This window comes from Dysidea avara, chromosome 11 (genome assembly GCF_963678975.1).
Source record: "Dysidea avara chromosome 11, odDysAvar1.4, whole genome shotgun sequence".
Taxonomy (NCBI): domain Eukaryota; kingdom Metazoa; phylum Porifera; class Demospongiae; order Dictyoceratida; family Dysideidae; genus Dysidea; species Dysidea avara.
In genome coordinates, this window is record NC_089282.1 from 21,411,450 (window position 1) to 21,430,704 (window position 19,255).

At 37.6% G+C, this 19,255-nt stretch overlaps 1 protein-coding gene and 1 long non-coding RNA gene across 2 annotated transcripts in view; one reads left to right on the top strand and one right to left on the bottom strand.

Moving 5' to 3' along the window:
• The window catches only part of LOC136238728 (uncharacterized), a 124,777-nt gene extending 110,436 nt beyond the window's left edge, over positions 1–14,341 (bottom strand). Inside the window, exon 1 of the long non-coding RNA XR_010693181.1 lies at positions 14,249–14,341. This is a non-coding gene — a long non-coding RNA (uncharacterized lncRNA). The remainder of the gene's footprint in view (positions 1–14,248) is intronic.
• A 2,925-nt stretch (positions 14,342–17,266) lies between these two features.
• LOC136238727 (uncharacterized) overlaps positions 17,267–19,255 on the top strand; it is a 58,263-nt gene continuing 56,274 nt past the window's right edge. The window contains exon 1 of the mRNA XM_066029299.1: positions 17,267–17,393. Coding sequence (XP_065885371.1) covers positions 17,339–17,393 — 55 coding nt within the window. The 5' untranslated portion in view covers positions 17,267–17,338. The remainder of the gene's footprint in view (positions 17,394–19,255) is intronic.

Below are 19,255 nucleotides of genomic sequence, written 5' to 3' on the forward strand. Positions count from 1 at the left end.
GCCTTAACTGCTACCTAGTGATTACAACTGGCTGTTTGCAACATTTGGTAGTATGCTAACCCTGCAAATCCCAATAACCAGTCAAACTTATCAAACTAAAACATTCTCCAACAGCAGGAGATGAAAGGCCCTGTAAATCAGGAAACTGATCTCATAATAGCTGACTAGCAGCATTCATGTGATCATTATCAAGCTTTTTTCCTTGATTGATGCTGTCAGTAAGCCTGGAAAATCTTTGCACCACATCATGTTGACAACGATTGTGATTATTTACTTTCCTTAGTCTTTGTGACGATCTTTAGAGCCATTCCTGGTCAGCTGTTTATCTTTAACTGATGACTGTACAATAGATGGCTGTTTATCTTTAACTGATGACCGTACAATAGATGGCTGTTTATCTTTAACTGACCACTGTACAATAGGTGGCTGCTTATCTTTAACTGATGGCTGTACAATAGGTGGCTGTTTATCTTTAACTGACGACTGTAGCTGCTTATCTTTAACTGACGACTGTACCATAGGTGGCTGTTTATCTTTAACTGACCACTATACAATAGGTGGCTGTTTATCTTTAACTGACAACTGTTCCATAGGTGGCTGTTTATCTTTAACTGACCACTGTACAATAGGTGGTTGTTTACTGTACAATAGGTGGCTGCTTATCTTTAACTGAAGACTGTAGGCTGAAGTTGTGACTTTGTAATCTATATTAAAAAGATACATACGTCACACATTGAGCTAATAGGCAAAATATAAATATCATGCTGAAACAGAGTGGTTTACCTGGCCATGGAAACTGGGGAAGGGATGCTCATTTATAAAGGTCACCAAAGGTCAAATCTGTGATGGCACTATATTAAAAAGTACATGCCATGAGGAATACTATTTATGTGGAAAGTTTCATACTTTTATGAAAATGTGCACGATTTGGCTATAGTTTTGGAGGCTACACCGTTATACTATAATTACACATGCAGTACTGCATGCCAATACTTGATTTTGACTTGAAGTTTTGTTAGTGAGCCTCTCATGATCATTTACATATCTAATGTTAATTATGTACATTTTTATACAAGCTCAGGATCACATGCAATATTAACCATGAAAAATGGCATCTAGAGCTATTGGTCATTTCAACAATCCCAAGTTCTAGATGACAGAGCTATGTAAGGTGAACTGTACGAAGCTTATTAACAATATAGCTAAAATGCAATATATTTGCACTCACTGCTTTACAACTGTGAATAAACTTTCTATTGCATATCTAATTTAGTCATTATCATTACCTTTTTATATCATTATTAAAATCACGTGACCGATGTGCAAATAGATTACAAGCTATTGATACATGAATGCCGTACAAATAGCCACTCCGTTATTTATTTATGATGTAATTCTAACCGCATTTCTTATTATCTTTAGTACTTGGTTGCATAATTATTAAATTGTCTGATTCAATCACATTATCAGGTAGACGATTCCATAGCCTTGTCGTTCCAGGAGAAAAGGGAATATTCTTGAAAGATTCAATTCTTGATTGTATTAAAGTGAATAATTTTATTCTGATCACATATGGAGCAGAGTGTGAAAAGTGTGAGGGATGTCATGAACAATTAAAAAAAACATAAGTAAGGTATATAAGACCAATTTCTATGTAGTTGGAGAGATTGCCGGTCAAGTTGACTTAAAAGTGATGACACACTAGAATATCTAGAAAAATTACTTAAAACAAGGATTTTTAAATTGATGGATGTGACTATGTGTGAATGACAATAGTATATTCAACAAATGGGCGGACATATGTTAGATATGCTTTGAATTTTAAATCTTGTGAACAATGATAAAGGTTCCTTTGAAGAAATGCTAACACTGAGTTAGCTTTACCAATAATTGTGGTGATATGATTAGACCATGATAAATTATAAGATATGGTTTGGCCCAAGTATTTGGCTGACTTTCATACTGTTTGAATATTTCAGAAAGTACTTACGCTGCCATAAGATGTCCAGTCAAGTTAGGTGAACACAGAAGGCAGAGCCTGTAAACATGTTTACAACTAACGTAGGAGTGGATATCTGTAACTTCACAATAGGTTCAAGACCACACCCATTAATTAATGATCTAGGTTGACTTATAGCTAACGTGATCAAGTGCCAGCACTTCTTAACAATCTATTTACTCGGACACGATCACCTATCCCCTTTATTGGTCTAATGATAGCACAGTGAAAAAATATATACCACACCTCTTTGACTCAAGATACTCTAATACAGCAGTCATGTTTTATATTATAGAACTGTCACATACATGTGTCACATGCTATAATAAAAAAGTTTAAAATTGTTAATTTAAAAAGAAGTAGGGATCTAATGAGCAAGTGATGATTTTGTCTAGATCCCATTTCATTTGTAAATTAACAATTTTAAATATAGTAGTTTTTGTGTCTTACCTGCTCATAATGATAAAAGCTTTGTAGTGATGGTTGTGCATTAGTGCTGGGCGGTATTGGAAAATAGGAAACGGTATACCTTCCATAAAAAGTATCACGGTATTACTAAATATCATGGTATTAATGTAAAAGCCATTGGTATTACAGTAACTGTCATTTACCTCAACAAAAGCACCAAATACCCATGGTAGCTCAGCAAACCTCAGGTACAAATTACCATAAACAAACATGTTTACATAGTTTGGTTAGCTGACTACATCAGCACCTGCCTACAAACATTGTCACATGTCTGGTTACCTTCTAAATATGGGATGAAACAAGCCCACAGGAAGGCCATAGTGCCCAGATGGTATGGCGGTATTAAAAAAAAACAGGCGGTATCAAAACCGGTATGACTTAAATATCACAGATTACTAACAATGCCGGTATATCACCCAGCTCTATTGTGCATCTGTGACCGGATTTGACAAAACCAGTCTTCTACATTCAGATTTGTGACTTTAAAGGACCATAACTCAATGTAGGAATAAGCTATCACTTTCAAATTTTGATTCGTTATTGGAAAATATTTGGTTGTGTTGTAGTTTTACTTTGTTTACCTTTGTGTTGTATATAATTATAGCTAGTTGAATTTTGTACTACAGTGTATAAGTACAGTAGTTAATATTTGTATGCATATGTGTAGTGCTCCATTGAAAATCAGTTTTACTGAGTGGATTTCCTGTGTAAAAAATTACAATTACAATTACAATGAGAGAATTGTGTGAAAATTGTATAGGCCAATAGCATACTGCATGGTCAAGTTACAAACAGTTAAAGTCGAAGAATTGGATGTGTGTGGAAGCCTGGTTTTGTCAAATCCATTCACATATTAAGATGGGTTGTACATGCCAAGCACCAGTAGCAGTGTAGTGCATACAAGAAGCAGATCTCTACATGGGACTAGGAGGCAGGGGCATAGGGAAGGGTTTCAGGAAACTCCTATTTGAAATTAATATTCTTAAGGTTTCTGCTAACACACTAAAAAGGCAGACAGTATGCAGTACAGTCACTAACAGTACGATAATTAATTGCTAACATAATCCTTATATTCACCTGTCCGGTCTTAGAAGATCAAGATACTCTAATAGAGTGGTCAAATATATGTGCTAAAGAATATTTTTGGACCTTGAATAAGAGTGTGGATTATGTAGGTAACATTTGTATGCCTTAGCTAATTCAGGTAATATTTAAATATTGCAATTCATATAAATAGTACTATATTTGATGTTTAGGCCATAACAAATCTTATGTTTCACAGATGTGATGGGTCAACGTTTTGCAAACCCAAAAATAAATTTAAATCATGTGATCTCTAAAAAGAGTGCTAATATGGCTGTAAACTCTTTAATATTGTGCAAGCAGTAACAGAGGTGAAGTAGCAAAGGGGAAGGAAATGGAGCTCCATCACTTTACTTTGGAAGGACTTTAGCTTTTGCACCTGTCAAGATCGAGATAGTCTATAGAGCAGCCATAGACTGTAAAAAATATAGTGCGTAACAAAACAGTCAGTTGCAGCTGAAATGATTTATATTTATTTTTCAACCTGCCAAGCCACTACTAGAGGGCAAACAATCTGTGATAACATATGATTACTTTGGTATGGCTTTGGACTAGAAATGAAATGACCATGAGTTTTTAGTTCTCTGTATATATATATAGTGTCGATGTTTAAGTCTCACGAGTATTAGCTATACTTGTACCAAGGATGAATAATAAAAGAGGAGAGTGTCTAACTTCAGTATACATGGCCTATCAAAAATGAGGGCTTCAAGTCCATAGGCTTTCCTCAAATTTATAGGAGAAGTGAAATGTTAATATCCTTTGTTTGATCTGTCAAAGTAGCTACTTTGAGTTTCACTGCTGAGTGTTAACTTGCTCCATCAACAAAGTGTGGATTTACTATAATAACCAGAAGACTTGAAGCCCTCATTTTTGATGGACCATACTGAAGTTAGATACTCTCTCTTTTATTATTCACTCTTGCTTGTAGCCATACATGCTTATAATATATTTATACTGTAGTTTATGAAGTAGCAGTAGGCGATGTGCATTATAGTGTTAATACTTAAATGTCCCTTATAAGCAAATTAGCAAAGTGCACACTATAGTGCTATTCCTTATGACAAATCTCTGGACTATATCAGGGGCGTAGCCAGGATTTTTTGAAGGGGGGTTCCAGCACTAGCATTGAGTTACTAGAAGCAGGGGTCTGGGGGCTCAGCCCCCAGCTGCTGAGAGACTTTCAATATTTTAATAAATCAAAACTCAGCAAATTGCTATATTTTATGCAAAAAGTACATTAATTATGATGCATTAAGTGCCCCTGGGATGAAGGTAGTACTAGATAAAGTCACCTAGTGGAAACAGACAGCATAACACATAGAGACACATATAGTAATCTGTAAGTGATGGTTATATCTCACTGTGGTATAGGAGCCATGAATCCACTGATACAAATGACAATCAAAACAATATAACTATACAAATATGCATAGCATGAATTCATTTTGCATAACACAAGTGATAAATTACTGGAGCTCTATATCTTTAAACACTGCACACCAAAGCTAAAAGCACACCACTTCTTAAATCTGCCATACTTGGTTCAGCTCACCTGTTAAGGAGGGTTCTGGCGCTCCCAGAGATCAGGTAGATCTCCAGCAACAGAACTTTATTGATTCAGTAACAACTGTAATGTACCAGTAATTGAATACTGTGGTTTTAGATGAAAATAATAATAATAATAAAATATTCACAAACAAAAAATCAGGTCTTGATCTCTTCCTCCTTTATTCTGCAGTGAAGAAAATACACAAGTAAAAGTGCACTAAAAGTTGGCAATCAGATGCGAAAAATGATAGTTGGGTATACATTAACACTATATAGCTAGAGAACTCATGCATCCACTGACCACCAGTAGCTTAGTCCCTCCCCTTGTAAACTCCTGAATTTATAGCCAGTTTAAGCACTAGGAAAACACAATTTATATCTTAAATAAAACAGCCTTTAGGCTGAATGGAGTAGAGACACTAATTTATTGTTTAGTCTCTCAAAGACATTGTTTATGAGTATTAAACCACATCCTATTCTATAGGATCTAACATCTCACCTCCAAAGTTTGTACTCACAAAGACCTGGCAATTGTAATTTCATCAGACCTAAACTGGGAGCCTCATTATAACTTCATTTTTCCAAAGCATATAAAATGTTAGAACTACTACGACGTTCCTCTCAGTAAATATCACCTTCCAGTCCAAGAAGCAGCTTTACTTGTCACTTGTCAGATCTCAGTTTTTGTTTTGCTCTGTACTGTGGAAACCCAACTTATTGAAAGACATTAAAACACTGGAGTGACTTCAACATAGAGCAACTAAATATCATACAGTATGACAGTAACTGTATAGTAGGAACCACAAAGGAGTAGGCGTGGCCCACGAAACAATATCACCCAAAACACAGCCTCAATTTTCTCTGACGACTATTAGTGAGGTAAAACTAAGCCCAAACAAGCTTTCAGATCAACCCTAAACACTCTCAACAAGTTGCTAGGGATTTTTATTCGACGGAATTTTCTACTGACTGACTGAGTAAGTAAGTAACTGACTGATGCCTTCAGACAAGCGTAACTCGATAACGCCGGGCTAAGGTTATGGGCTTGATTTTTTCATTGTTCAACGTCGCTTCAGCCTGACAGGTGCCTTTTGGCATACCACAGTACGTACAATGCATTGTTCATGGACTTGCCAGTGTCCTCCTTTGTGTTCCATTCATCTTTGCTGACAGGGAAAGGTATCGATTTGGCACAAGCACGTGATGGCTTCCCTTCGAAACGGAAATCGTCCGTACTTTTCATAGTGGCTATTTTGATTGCAGAGATGCTTTACAAACAGTTCTTGATTCGTATTGCTGTGTAACGGGTTGAACATAGCCGACAGCGAAGTGTAATGGATACTTCACTTTTAAATTGGGGTGAGGCACTATTTCTTTTGGTATGCGTAGATTGTAGAGGTGCTTCCGGAAAAGTTAATGCTGTGTAACGGGTTGAACATAGCTGATAACCAAGCGTGATGGATACTTCACTTTTCAGATGATAATTGATATAGCTGGGACGTGCGGCGCCATTTCAGATGCAGTATGCGTAATTATTTACAAAAAGTTAACAAACAAGTACACGAAAAAATTTAGAATTTTCAACTAGAGTACAAGGACCATAGCACATCGATAAAAAGTACTGAAACAAGTTGGAGTATGATATTAAACAATAAGAAGTGTATAGCTATCCCTACTGTGCATTTCCGTTATGGTATCTTGAGCACAGTAGGGATATAACACTTCTTATTGTTTTACTGTGATTTAATATCATGGACTACTCCAACTTGTTTCAGTACTTTTTATTGATATGCTATGGTCCCTATTCTAGTTGAAAATTCTAAATTTTTCATGTACTTGTATTCTTAATGACTACACTAGTGATTATAAACATCGATTAATGACTCTTAAGATTTTTTGCCACTTATGTATTTTCTAGACATCTCAGATATTATGTTTCTGATTACAGGGGCGGATCCAGGGGGGGGCACAGGGGGCACGTGCCCCCCCCCCCCTCCCTTAAAAAAATGTATATAAGATCGAGATACTCTAATAGAGCAGTCAATCACCAATCACTCTAATAAAGCAGTCACAGTGTTCATGGGGAAGTGTAGCTTACTTAGGAAGCTATAAATAGGATTTTATTTTACATAACATACGTGATATAATATATTTGGTAAAGGATAACTAGCTATTATTGTTGTGACCTTTTTTTTTTTTTTTTTTTTTTGCTCTTCAACTTTTTTTCAGCAAGGTGCCCCCCCTCTTTCCAGACCCTGGATCCGCCCCTGGATTAAGTGTTTAAAATTGCCAAACAATTCCTTTAATATTGATAACTTTATTAGTTTTGCATCAGGAAATACACTACTAGGTATACAAGTAACAAATTACAACATAATAGAAACCCCATGCAGTGTATTAACTAGCATGCAACTTTTACTTCAATCGATTGCCACGGATCTGGAATACATTACTCATCACTAATTGCGATCTTAGTATAGCAACAATCAAGAAAAAAACTTACTAACTACCTACGGAATCATTTTGAAACTAATTTTGATTCAAATAATGCATGTACATAATAATTATTCATTTTATGTCCCTCTAGCCATTGTAACAAGTCCCCCAAACCAACTAATTTTGAAGCATTGTAACCCTTGTAATAACAATCACTTTTGTAATATACATTTTTTTCCAACTATAATCACTATATAACTATAACTAATTAATTGCAATTATTTTAGGCCACTGGCACAGGTTGCCAGTGGACCTTCAGCATACCTGTATAGCTACCAATCCGTTATAACCATGTATCCTTGTAATTCTGTATGCTGCACAAAACAGCTAAATCAGTGGCTAAAAACTATTTTTTTACAGCTATAGCCAAACCTGAGAGTGGGGGGATCTTACACATGTAAACAAAATTTGCATTTATGCTTGATGCATATACATAAATTACATATTGTACTCTATAATTATTGTTTTGATTGTCTAAATAGCTAAAGTAGTGAAGAGAGAACTTGTGTAGTGAAGTGTCAGTGGATGAAGGGGGGCTGGGGCATATATACTGCCCCAGGAAATTTTTGAAATGTAGCTGTGACGAGATTGAATCTGGAAGCAATTTGAGAGAAATGACTGAAATCTGAATGTTTTAAGGAAATGGTGAATTGAAAGGATGAAAAGAACTACGTATAGAGGCAGCATAGTTACAGGGTTTGAAAGTAGTTTTTTAGAATAAACTATTGTTTTATTAGCTAGATTCTAGGGCAATTTTAATCGTGGACTGTAATAAAAGTAACCATCTCTAATCAGATAGTGGAGTGGAATTTTTTTTTGCAAAATAGCTATCTCAAAATAGGATCTTGAGGTACTTTTAGCCAAATCCCTGCAATAGAGATTTAAGCTGCACACACATGTGCACATAATAATATCACATATAATAATATTATACATAACTTTGAGGTTATACTTATATGTGGTGCAGCTTGCTTAGCCTGACTTTTACAATTAGCCCAATCACCATTTACAACTAGCCAAAAGTCATTTAAAACTAGCTTTTTGGCCACAACTAGCCCCTTTCTTAGCCCCTGAAAAGGCGGCGGCCCAGGGGCGTAGGGAGGGGGGGTTCAGGAACCCCCCCTGTAAAATTTAGACTTCTGCAAGCAGGATTCTAACACACCATTTAGTGTGGCAGGACAAAATGAGTGAGCAATATAGTGTAATGGCACAGCACAACAATTGATAAAACTTACATTCATCTCTCAGGGAAGGATTTACAGAGGTAACATGAGCCCTCTTCAAAACTTGTTAAAAAGATCGATATACTCTAATAGAGCAGTCAGGTATATACTCTAATAGAGCAGTCGGGTATACTCTAATAGAACATGCATGTAAATATCCATGTCCATATGAAGTTTTTCAGACATTCCAACATTAAATGCAAAACTTAGCATGACCTTATATATACTGCTATAGCTTTGGTGTGCAGTGTTTAAAGATATAGAGCTCCAGTAATTTATCACTTGTGTTATGCAAAATGAATTCATGCTATGCATATTTGTATAGTTACAGACCTTCCAGGTTATCTAGCTAGTTCCAGCCCCCCTAGTACCATCCCAACCAATCTTTCCTCCACCCTCAGCAGGCCTGACTTGGTATTGGTTTCTAATGATTTGTTCGAATTGACAATACCAACTAATACCCAGCAACATCTTCTTGCTGCTAGAGCTAGATAGGAAGATCGATATAGCTCCTTGCAATATGACCTTCAGCTTTCTGGGTTAACTGTCAATCTTGTTCCCATTGAAATTGGTTGTTTAGGCCACTTTTTGTCAGAAACAATTGCTCAAATGGCTACTGCTTGTGAAGTGCCAAAGAAAATCGTAAGATCCTTGTTTGAGCAGGCAGCTCGCATTGCTGTGTCCTGTTCTTACAGAATTTTTAATTCTAGAGCCTCCCTGGACTGGGATCCTTTAGACCACCTTAGGTAAACTTTAAGTATTACATATAGATATATGTAGATTTTTTTTTTTGGTGTATTGTAATTTAATTTAATTTTAGTTAATGTAAGTCTTTCCAGGGCTCCTGTACTGATCCATCAGCACATGGTACCCCTGTGTCTAGGCCCCTGTATGCTTGTAATGTATATTTTGTCTTAATCATTAAGATGTTTATTATCTCTTGTTTTGATTGTCATTTGTATCAGTGGATTCATGGCTCCTATACCACAGTGAGATATAACCATCACTTACAGATTACTATATGTGTCTCTATGTGTTATGCTATCTGTTTCCACTAGGTGACTTTATCTAGTACTACCTTCATCCCAGGGGTACTTAATGCATCATAATTAATGTACTTTTTGCATAAAATATAGCAATTTGCTGAGTTTTGCTTTATTAAAATATTGAAAGGCTCTCAGCGGCTGGGGGCTGCGCCCCCAGACCCCTGCTTCTAGTAACTCAATGCTGGTGCTGGAACCCCCCTTCAAAAAATCCTGGCTACGCCCTTGAAAGCTATCATCTTATGAGAGGTTGCAACCCCTAGGGGCGGGATTTAGGATTTCACAAGGAAGCACTAACAGGGACATTTGTAATGGAGGTGGGGCTAAAGAAAGTGGTATGTAGTTCATAGATCAAGACACAGGGTAGTGTGTCGTGCGGCCCAAGAAGCCGGCGCGCCACACCGTGAGTATACGCGATTTTCACACCTTCCGTGATCCCTTATCCGATTGAAACCAAATTTGTTACAGTACTGCCGGCTAGGTAGGGGAGTCCATATTCCAAATAATAATTTGAAGAAACTCGCTCCAGCCATTTCCGAGATACGAGCGACCAAAGTTAGGGTTTATTTTCTTGGTTTTTTTCTTCTATTTCTTTTCGCATAGTTTGCAAAATTACGCATAAGCGAACTCCGATCAAGCTGAAATTTGGTATACTTACAGGGCTCATTAGTGCGAATCTCAGTACCAAGTTTGGTAGGAATCCGATGAACATTCACGAAGTTATACCCGACTATTTGCGTAAAATAAGGTCGAAGGTCTGTCACGCCCACAGGGTAAACCCCTTGAAGGAATGAGCTGAAAATTGTTATGTAGATGGAGAAACTATCTTAGGAGTGTTTTTTTTTGTGGTTTGAAAGGAATCGAATCCAGATAAAGGCCATCGAGATATGACACAAAACCCAACCAGTGTCACAATTACGCGATCGATTTTTATGAATAAAAAACTATTAGTTTTCAGGCAAACCGCTTAGAGCAATGAGCTGAAATCGGTGTGTAGCTGCAATGATTATCATAGAAAGTCCTTGCAGTAGTACAGAAGAATCGGAGTACAAACCACTGAGTTATGATTCGAAAGCCAACTACGTGTAGCAAATGCGAGATCGAGATACTCTAATAGAACAGTCACCCTAATAGAGCATTCAGCTACGTTTATAACTTACTCCATTATAGAATTATATTACATTGCAAGTTACTTTGTAGGGAGTTCAGCTACAAACAGTTAATCTTATTGACAATTCAGCTACAAGCAAGTCATCCTGTAGAGAGTTCAGCTATAAATATATCGCTGTAGAGATTCAGAGCATTACAAGTCACACTGAAGAGAGTTCAGCTATAAACAAGTCACCCTGTAGAGAGTTCAGCTACAACAAGTCACTCTGTAGAGAATTCAGCTACAAACAAGTCACTGTGTAGAGAGTTCAGCTACAAAGTAACTACCCAGTAGAGAGTTCATCTATATAAACAAGTTAGCTATGTATACCCTATAGAGATCAGCTACAAACAAGTTACTTTATGCAATGCTCAGCTACAAGTAAGTCACTCTGTAGAGAGTTCAGCTACAAAGAAACCACCATGTAGAGAGTTCAGCTGCAAACAAATCACCTGTAGAGAGTTAGCCTACAAATAAATCTCCCTGTAGAGAGATCAGCTAGAATAAGTCACCTTGCAGGGAGTTCAGTTACAAAGAAACCACCATGTAGAGAGTTCAGCTGCAAACAAATCACCTGTAGAGAGTTCAGCTAGAAACAAGTCACCCTGTAGAGAGATCAGCTAGAAACAAGTCACCTTGTAGAGAGTTCAGCTAGAAGAAGTCACATTGTAGAGAGTTCAGCTACAAAGAAACTACCATGAAGAGAGTTCAGCTGCAAACAAATCACCCTGTAGAGAACTCAGCTACAAACGAATCGCCCTGTAGAAAGATCAGCTAGAAGAAGTTACCTTATAGGGAGTTCAGCTACAAAACGATCACCCTGTAGAGAGTTCAGCTAGAAGAAGTCACTTTGTATATAGTTCAACTACAAAGAAACCACCCTGTAGAGAATTCAGCTACAAACAAATCACACTGTAGAGAGTTCAGCTACAAAAAAGTTACCCTATAGAGAGATCAGCTAGAAACCAGTGACCTGTAGAGAGTTTAACTACAATAACAAAAATCACCCTTTAGAGAGATCAGCCAGACAAAGTAACCCTGTAGAGAGATCAGATAGAAACACATCACAGTGTGGAGAGTTCAGCTACAAAGAAACCACCCTAGCTGTAGAGAGTTCAGCTACTATGTAAACAAGTTACCCTGTAGAGAGATCGGCTAGAAACAAGACACCTTAGAGAGTTCAGCTAGAAACAAGTCACCCTGTAGAGAGATCAGCTAGAAGAAGTTACCTTGTATAGAGAGTTCAGCTACAAAGAAACCATCATATAAATAGTTCAGCTGTAAACAAATCACCCTGTAGAGAGTTCAGCTACAAACAAGTCACCCTGTAGAGAGATCAGCTAGAAGAAGTTACCTTGTATAGAGAGTTCAGCTACAAAGAAACCATCATATAAATAGTTCAGCTGTAAACAAATCACCCTGTAGAGAGTTCAGCTACAAACAAGTCACCCTGTAGAGAGATCAGCTAGAAGAAGTTACCTTGTATAGAGAGTTCAGCTACAAAGAAACCATCATATAAATAGTTCAGCTGCAAACATATCACCCTGTAGAGAGTTCAGCTACGAACAGATCACCCTGTAGAGAGTTCAGCTACAAACAATTCACCCTGTAGAGAGATCAGCTAGAAGAAGTCACCTTGTAGAGAGTTCAACTACAAAGAAACCACCATGTAGAGAGTTCAGCTGCAAACAAATGAAATTGTAGAGAATTCAGCTACAAACAGATCACCCTGGAGAGTTCAGCTAGAAACGATTCACCCTGTAGAGAGAAACAAGTCACCCTGTAGAGAGAAACAAGTCACCCTGTAGAGAGATCAGCTACAAAGAAACCATCCTGTAGAGAGTTCAGCTACAAACAAGTTACCCTATAGAGAGGTCAGCTAGAAACAAATCATCTTGTAGAGAGTTCAGCTAGAAACAAGTTACCCTGTAGAGAGAATCCTGTAGAGAGTTCAGCTACACGCAAATCACCCTGTAGAGAGTTCAGCTACATTTCAAGTTACCCAGCAGAGAGATCAGCTGCAAATTATAAGTTATCCTGTAGGAAATAATTGGCATGTAATATATATATTATAATTTGTATAATTACTGATAAATCAGAAATAGTTAAAGTATTAAAAATCTGCTTTAAATCTTGATTATGATTATGGTTAAATCTTTTTCTTCTTCCTGTGGTAAAGAAAAACAGATAGGTTAAACAAGTCCCAAAGCCGGCCATATACAATTACAAAAAGCAGTGATATTTAATCCAAAATGATCAAGCTGTAAAAAAAAAGCGCGGCCCCCAAAAAGGCTATGGTGAAAAAAGATGTGAAATCCAAGGTGGCAGCCAAGAAATGGCTGTGATGGTAGGTTAACAGTAAAAATTTTAATAACGACAATTCAGGCGAATTTTGTGCCAAGACCAAGCGGCACCAAATTCACCTGAATTTTCGTTATTAAAATTTTTACCATTAATTATAACCTACCAGCATCACAGCCATTTCTTGGCCGCCATCTTGAAGTTTCACATCTTTTTTCACCAGTCTTTTTGGGGGCCACACTTTTTTTTTATAGCTTGGCTGTTTTGGATTAGATATACTAACCCCAGGTACTTGGGGTTAGTATATCTACGTATGCATGTGTAGTTGATACGGTTAAATAGTATGCACGTGAGCAATTAGCCGACATTACAAAGGAAATGGAAGTAATGCACCTATCAATGTTTTGCCCCACTACCCCTCCCCCCTCGGGCATATATGGGGCTATAGTGGGGATTTGACACAGCCGAATGTCAAATTCCCCATAGTAGGGCAAACCTATCGTGTCAAATCCCCGCCGTTGGCCCCAATTGCAACGCGGGATTTACTAGGGATTTGACATAGCGAAGGAAGTTACAACAAAAAATATTTGGGTGCTTACTGAACGATCGTTAAATGCCCCATAGTGGGGCAGCAGTTTCGTGTCAATCCCCCCTGTAAAGTCCCACTTACGCCTGAGGGGGGGGGGGGGGGTGGTGGGGCAATACATTGATAGGTGCATAATACAGACGTTCTTTTCTCAGTTGATTCTTGTGCTACCAATGGATAACTTATCTCTGTTTAATTCTCAAGGACTCCTTCCTGGTAATCACAAGAACAAGATAAAGTCATTGACCACACAACCAGAAAAAGCGGAGTACTTCTTAGACTCGTTCTTAGACAACGTGATACGCCCAGGCCTTGAAATTGGATACGATAAACAGTTTAAAGACTTACTTAAATTGATGGAGAACAGCGACGATAGTAAAGTAAAACATTTAGCTGACAAGATCACAACGGCTTTGACTGATGTCTCCATCACATCATGAGTCACGTGATAATCAAAAAGAGAGTACTAATTACCGGTGAGTACTTCATTAAAGCAATTGGGTTACCCAATTGCTTTAATGAAGTACTCAACAAGTGACATTCACTCAGCATATCACAAGTTAGTGTCAGAAATCACAGACATCATAGAGACTAAGAACTTCAAGAAAATGCGAAGAGCTTGTTATGCAGAAATACGTGCAGTGGACAGTACACTTCCTGTAAGTTTAATACAAGAACTAAAATGTACTAAATCAGTAGATGACATGTTAGACACATTAGCAATGTCTCCATATTGGAACTGGTTTGACACAAGACTTCTACAGGCTCTTGTAAGTGCATCAGGATCATCTGAAGCTGAAGCACTGTTGAAACAATTTAAACAGATTCACTATGCACGTAGAGTTAATGAAATCCTTCCTTATGTGAGTGTTGTACCACTTAAAGGTTCTGTGATTTTCATTGAAAGTTTCATAAAGAGCCACATGAATTGACTTTACTGGATATAATAAAACACAAACATATACTAGAGTACGAGGTGTTAGATATAGGCGAAAGGAAATTAATACTAAGTTGTATTAAAACAGGTTGTGTTGAACTGACATGGCATGTACCACAAGAATTGCTTTACCGAGCATATAATTCAGTGAAGAAGAAACATGATCTGTTGTCATCGTTATCGGTCACATCTCTAGTTTGTAGAGAAGCAGATGAATGTGCAGGTCTTCCTATTTTGTGGCTTGGACAGCAAATAGATGAAGTTGGTCCTATTGAGCCATTACCAGAACATGTTAGACAAGAACCATACTCTTTACCACAAGGATTTCAGTGGATTACATTAAGAAATAATGACATTGAAAAAGTAATAAAATTTGGTATTCAACAAGGTTCTAGTTTTACTCCTGGACAAGTTTATGTGGCCTTTTCTCATCCCACTGCAAAAAGTGACTGGCGTTTTGGTATCAAAACTATTAATGGTAAACTGATTGCTGTATAGTGTTGGCTGCCCCTGTTTGCTTGAACGTTCGAGGAGTATCAATGCAGTTTGTTCATCCAGTATTCCGCTTTCACCACAAGTACAGTACTAAGTGACTGCAGTATATTCTTCTCAAGAAACTTGCAAGAAGAATCAATATTTGCAACATTAACCAAATGATTTTATCTGGGAACAGTTCTATAATCAAACCTGTGGTTACTATTACACCTTGGGAGTATCAATTCACCCATTCCACCATTCATCAGCTCCCCAACTCTCCCAGAACACCTGGTTGGAGGAAACTGACACCAGGAGATGCTCCTAATGCATTAGCTCTTGTCAACAAGTATTTGTCACAGTTTGAGATAGGTAGAATTTTTACAACTGAAGATTTCAATCACTGCTTTTTACGTTCAGCAGCATCACATAGTTTTGTGAACACTTACGTGGTAGAGAATAAGTCAAATAGCATAGCTGATTTTGTTAGTGCTCTATTTGCAACTTCTGCTGGCACTTTAAATGCTTTTATCATTATAGCGGCTTCCACACAGTCTCCAGTTAAGGAACTAATAATGGACATGATGGTGTGTGCAATAGATATCGGTGCCAGCAAGGTCACGATTAGTCAGTGCAATATAAACAGTCAGATTTTGTCATTGCTGTTATTCAAACCACTATCTGCATGCTCTGCTATGCACTTTTATAACTATAAGTATTCTGAAATTGCTGAAGACAAGTTTTGGTTTATTGATATATAATTAATTTATGTTATGTATACATATTGATTGGTTCATGAGGCAAGCAAAGCCACTGTTACATGTATGCCAGATCAGAATATATATGGTAATGAATATTCACTATGGTCTAGTGTCACAAAGTTGTAATTCTTAAAATGCCTTTTTGGGTATCCCTACACCACTGCACTGTATATACATGTAAAATGAATGACCTATATATATATATCACTACTTTTCATTGGGCAAATTCCATGCAGTGAACATCAATGACTGATCAATAGTGACCACTGCATGTCAGTGATGTTCGCTGGTTCAGGAATTTACCATAAAAAGTAGTGAGGTTGCTTTTACAATGCATCAATGAATACTGTGCACTGAGGTTGCATGTAATGCAGTGAGATCACACAGCTGAGAAAAGCTGATATGGGATAACTGCCATATCTTTAATTTTATAGCACTATACTTGCAGCTTATATCTGTGCAAGCCACTGTAGGATATATAGTGCATGTGCATGGCACTTATATTGATATGTTCTGCTCTTGGTGATACATTTAATTGCATATGCGCATCTAGCTATATATTAATTTTTTGAATTTAATAAGCAAACCTCAGTAACAGAGGATAATGCTTAATTACAGATAAAGGTAAGGAGTTCCAAAATCTAATTGCTGAGGGGAAAATGATTGTCAGTAAGAATCACAATTACGTTGTGAGTGTTGTAGGTGTTATTGGTGCCCACAGGTGTTATACGAGTAACAGATCTAGGGGGTATACAAATCAAATTCTTTAAAATTATGACCTATACTATAGCTATAGGTAGTTAGTATGATCTGTCAGACCTTCAGTGCTGGTCACTGTAAAGTGCTAATAATAATAATAATAATCTTCTAAGTTTTTACTTCTAGTTCATCATCCAAGAGAGTTCAGCGAGCTAGTAACATGATGCTGTTCTGATACTTGCCGGATATACACAAAGCACCTGACACAAAGTCACAAACCTAGCAGCTCTTCTCTGAAGCATTCCAATTTTTTGGGTAGTACGATGAGGAGCCCATATTGTGCACGTGAAGGCATAGCTATTCTATTTAGGGGACGCACTGATAAATATACGTAGGTGTATCTACTATTTAAACCTAGCCACCCACCAAAACTATTATCCGTTAATCAGAGTGCACGTGATCCAGAGACCACACCCTGTTACGTTTAAGCCATAAGGTCAGAATTTAGAACGGTCAGAATAAGGGCTGGTCCTTTCTAATCGAGGTCGTGCGCATTCACATGATCGCATGATGGCTGCTTCTAAGAAGCAAACTCAGAAGAAATATGATGACAAATATATTGGTGAGTAAAATTAACTGGGGCAGTTTGGGGACAGTACATTATATCACAGATTATATATTCCCTAGGTAGGGATTAAAGATCTATGATTATACCGGCTGGGTGGTTAGGCCTGTCATGCTACAACCGGTCCCCCCAAAATCGGTCCCCCCGGACCAGTTGCAGCAACCATATTTGGTCCCCCCGGACTACTTGCAGCACTGCAACTTGCCCCCCCCCCGGACAACTTACGCCGCCACAGTTGGTCCCCCTCTGCCATAAGTGGTCCCCCACTGGCTTTATCATAGACTCGATCATAGATCTTTGAGAAGGAGTATAGGGCTAGGCACAAAGTGCCCCACTGTGCCGACTTAGCTTCCCCGTTCCACTGTGGCCTTCGAGCGGGTGGCCCTATAATTGTACTAGTATGCGTACGAGATACTCTAATAGAACAGTCAGTAAATACTCTAATAGAACAGTCACCTAACATCTACAGTTGTATTGGCACATTTAGCCTGCTAAGGATATCTTGCAAATGAAATGCATGCGATCTTCCATATGTCATTCTTTATGTCTATAATAATAATAATAATCTGCTGGCATGATTGTCACTCTGTACAACTCTTGATCAATGTACTGTAGTCCACATAAAAAGCAGTATGATCTAAACCATTCAAAATATTTTGTCCTGCAAAAAGCTTTAGCTTCTGGGGGGCACAGATCCCCACTCCATATACTGGTACACCCCCTTTGATAAACCCTGGATCAGCTGCTGTAAACATTAGGGTAAAAACACTGTAGCTAGCTATATACATATAAACTTGCAGCTTAATTGTGACAAGATAAATTACATATAAATGACATAACAAAACTTTAGCTGATGCTATTATTAGCAGCTAAGTATTAGTGTTCACAGTATTGAAGTTGACTGGCACAATCCACTGGCAGAACAGGAGGTTTATCAGCTGCATGTGATGCCTGAGCATGTAATGTACCCACATCCACACATTACAGCTACAGTGCTATCTAAATGATGATGAAAGTATAATGGTTTAATACACATCACGTAAACGCAATTATAAGAGGTTCTTGGAAAGGTAGTCTTATGTCATTGACATGAAGCATGACTAAATTAGGAGCCAGATTTTCATACAAGTACAGTATCACATTTACTGCATGATCTCATGCACAACACTATAATGCAGTCCACAATGAGCTGATATTGTAGTCATTAAGTCAACAGGAAGGTCAGTGCCATCTGAATCAATAGTTATAGCATGCAGTTGTAAACTGGAACTGCAATTTCACTATCTATAGTTAAAGTACTTGAGCTGAGCTCTTTACAGCTATTGACCATATCCTGCACAGTCAAGGAGTATAATGCACAAGAAGGGAATATCATAATATCAAGCAATAAAGATACCAGATATCATTTTCAAGGATAATTGTTTGCAATGATCATGTGATCAATAACTAACTTACTCACACTTAATAATATTATCTTATATTGCATGTATACTCTTTTAGAGTCATGCAACTTTGAATCAGCTTGTCTGTATCAGTGACCTCTACTGACTCCACACACACACAAGTCTGTTGACAACTGCTAAGTAACATTACTGAGTATACAGTATCTGCTGTAAATGCACCTGATTTCCTACATAAGTATGTCCTAAAATGTTAATCCTAGCTTGCTGCCGGGTTGTCTAAATCAGCTGCTCCAAGTGACTGAAAAGCACATCAAGTTAAATTAAAGTGATTAACAGGTTTTAAAACGGAGAATCTAAATACATAACTGAACAGATGATTTCTTATTATCAACTAGCCAAGTTGTGTTTACTGCTTACGCTCATTGCCAGAAAGACAGCCTTTTATTTGCATTAGCT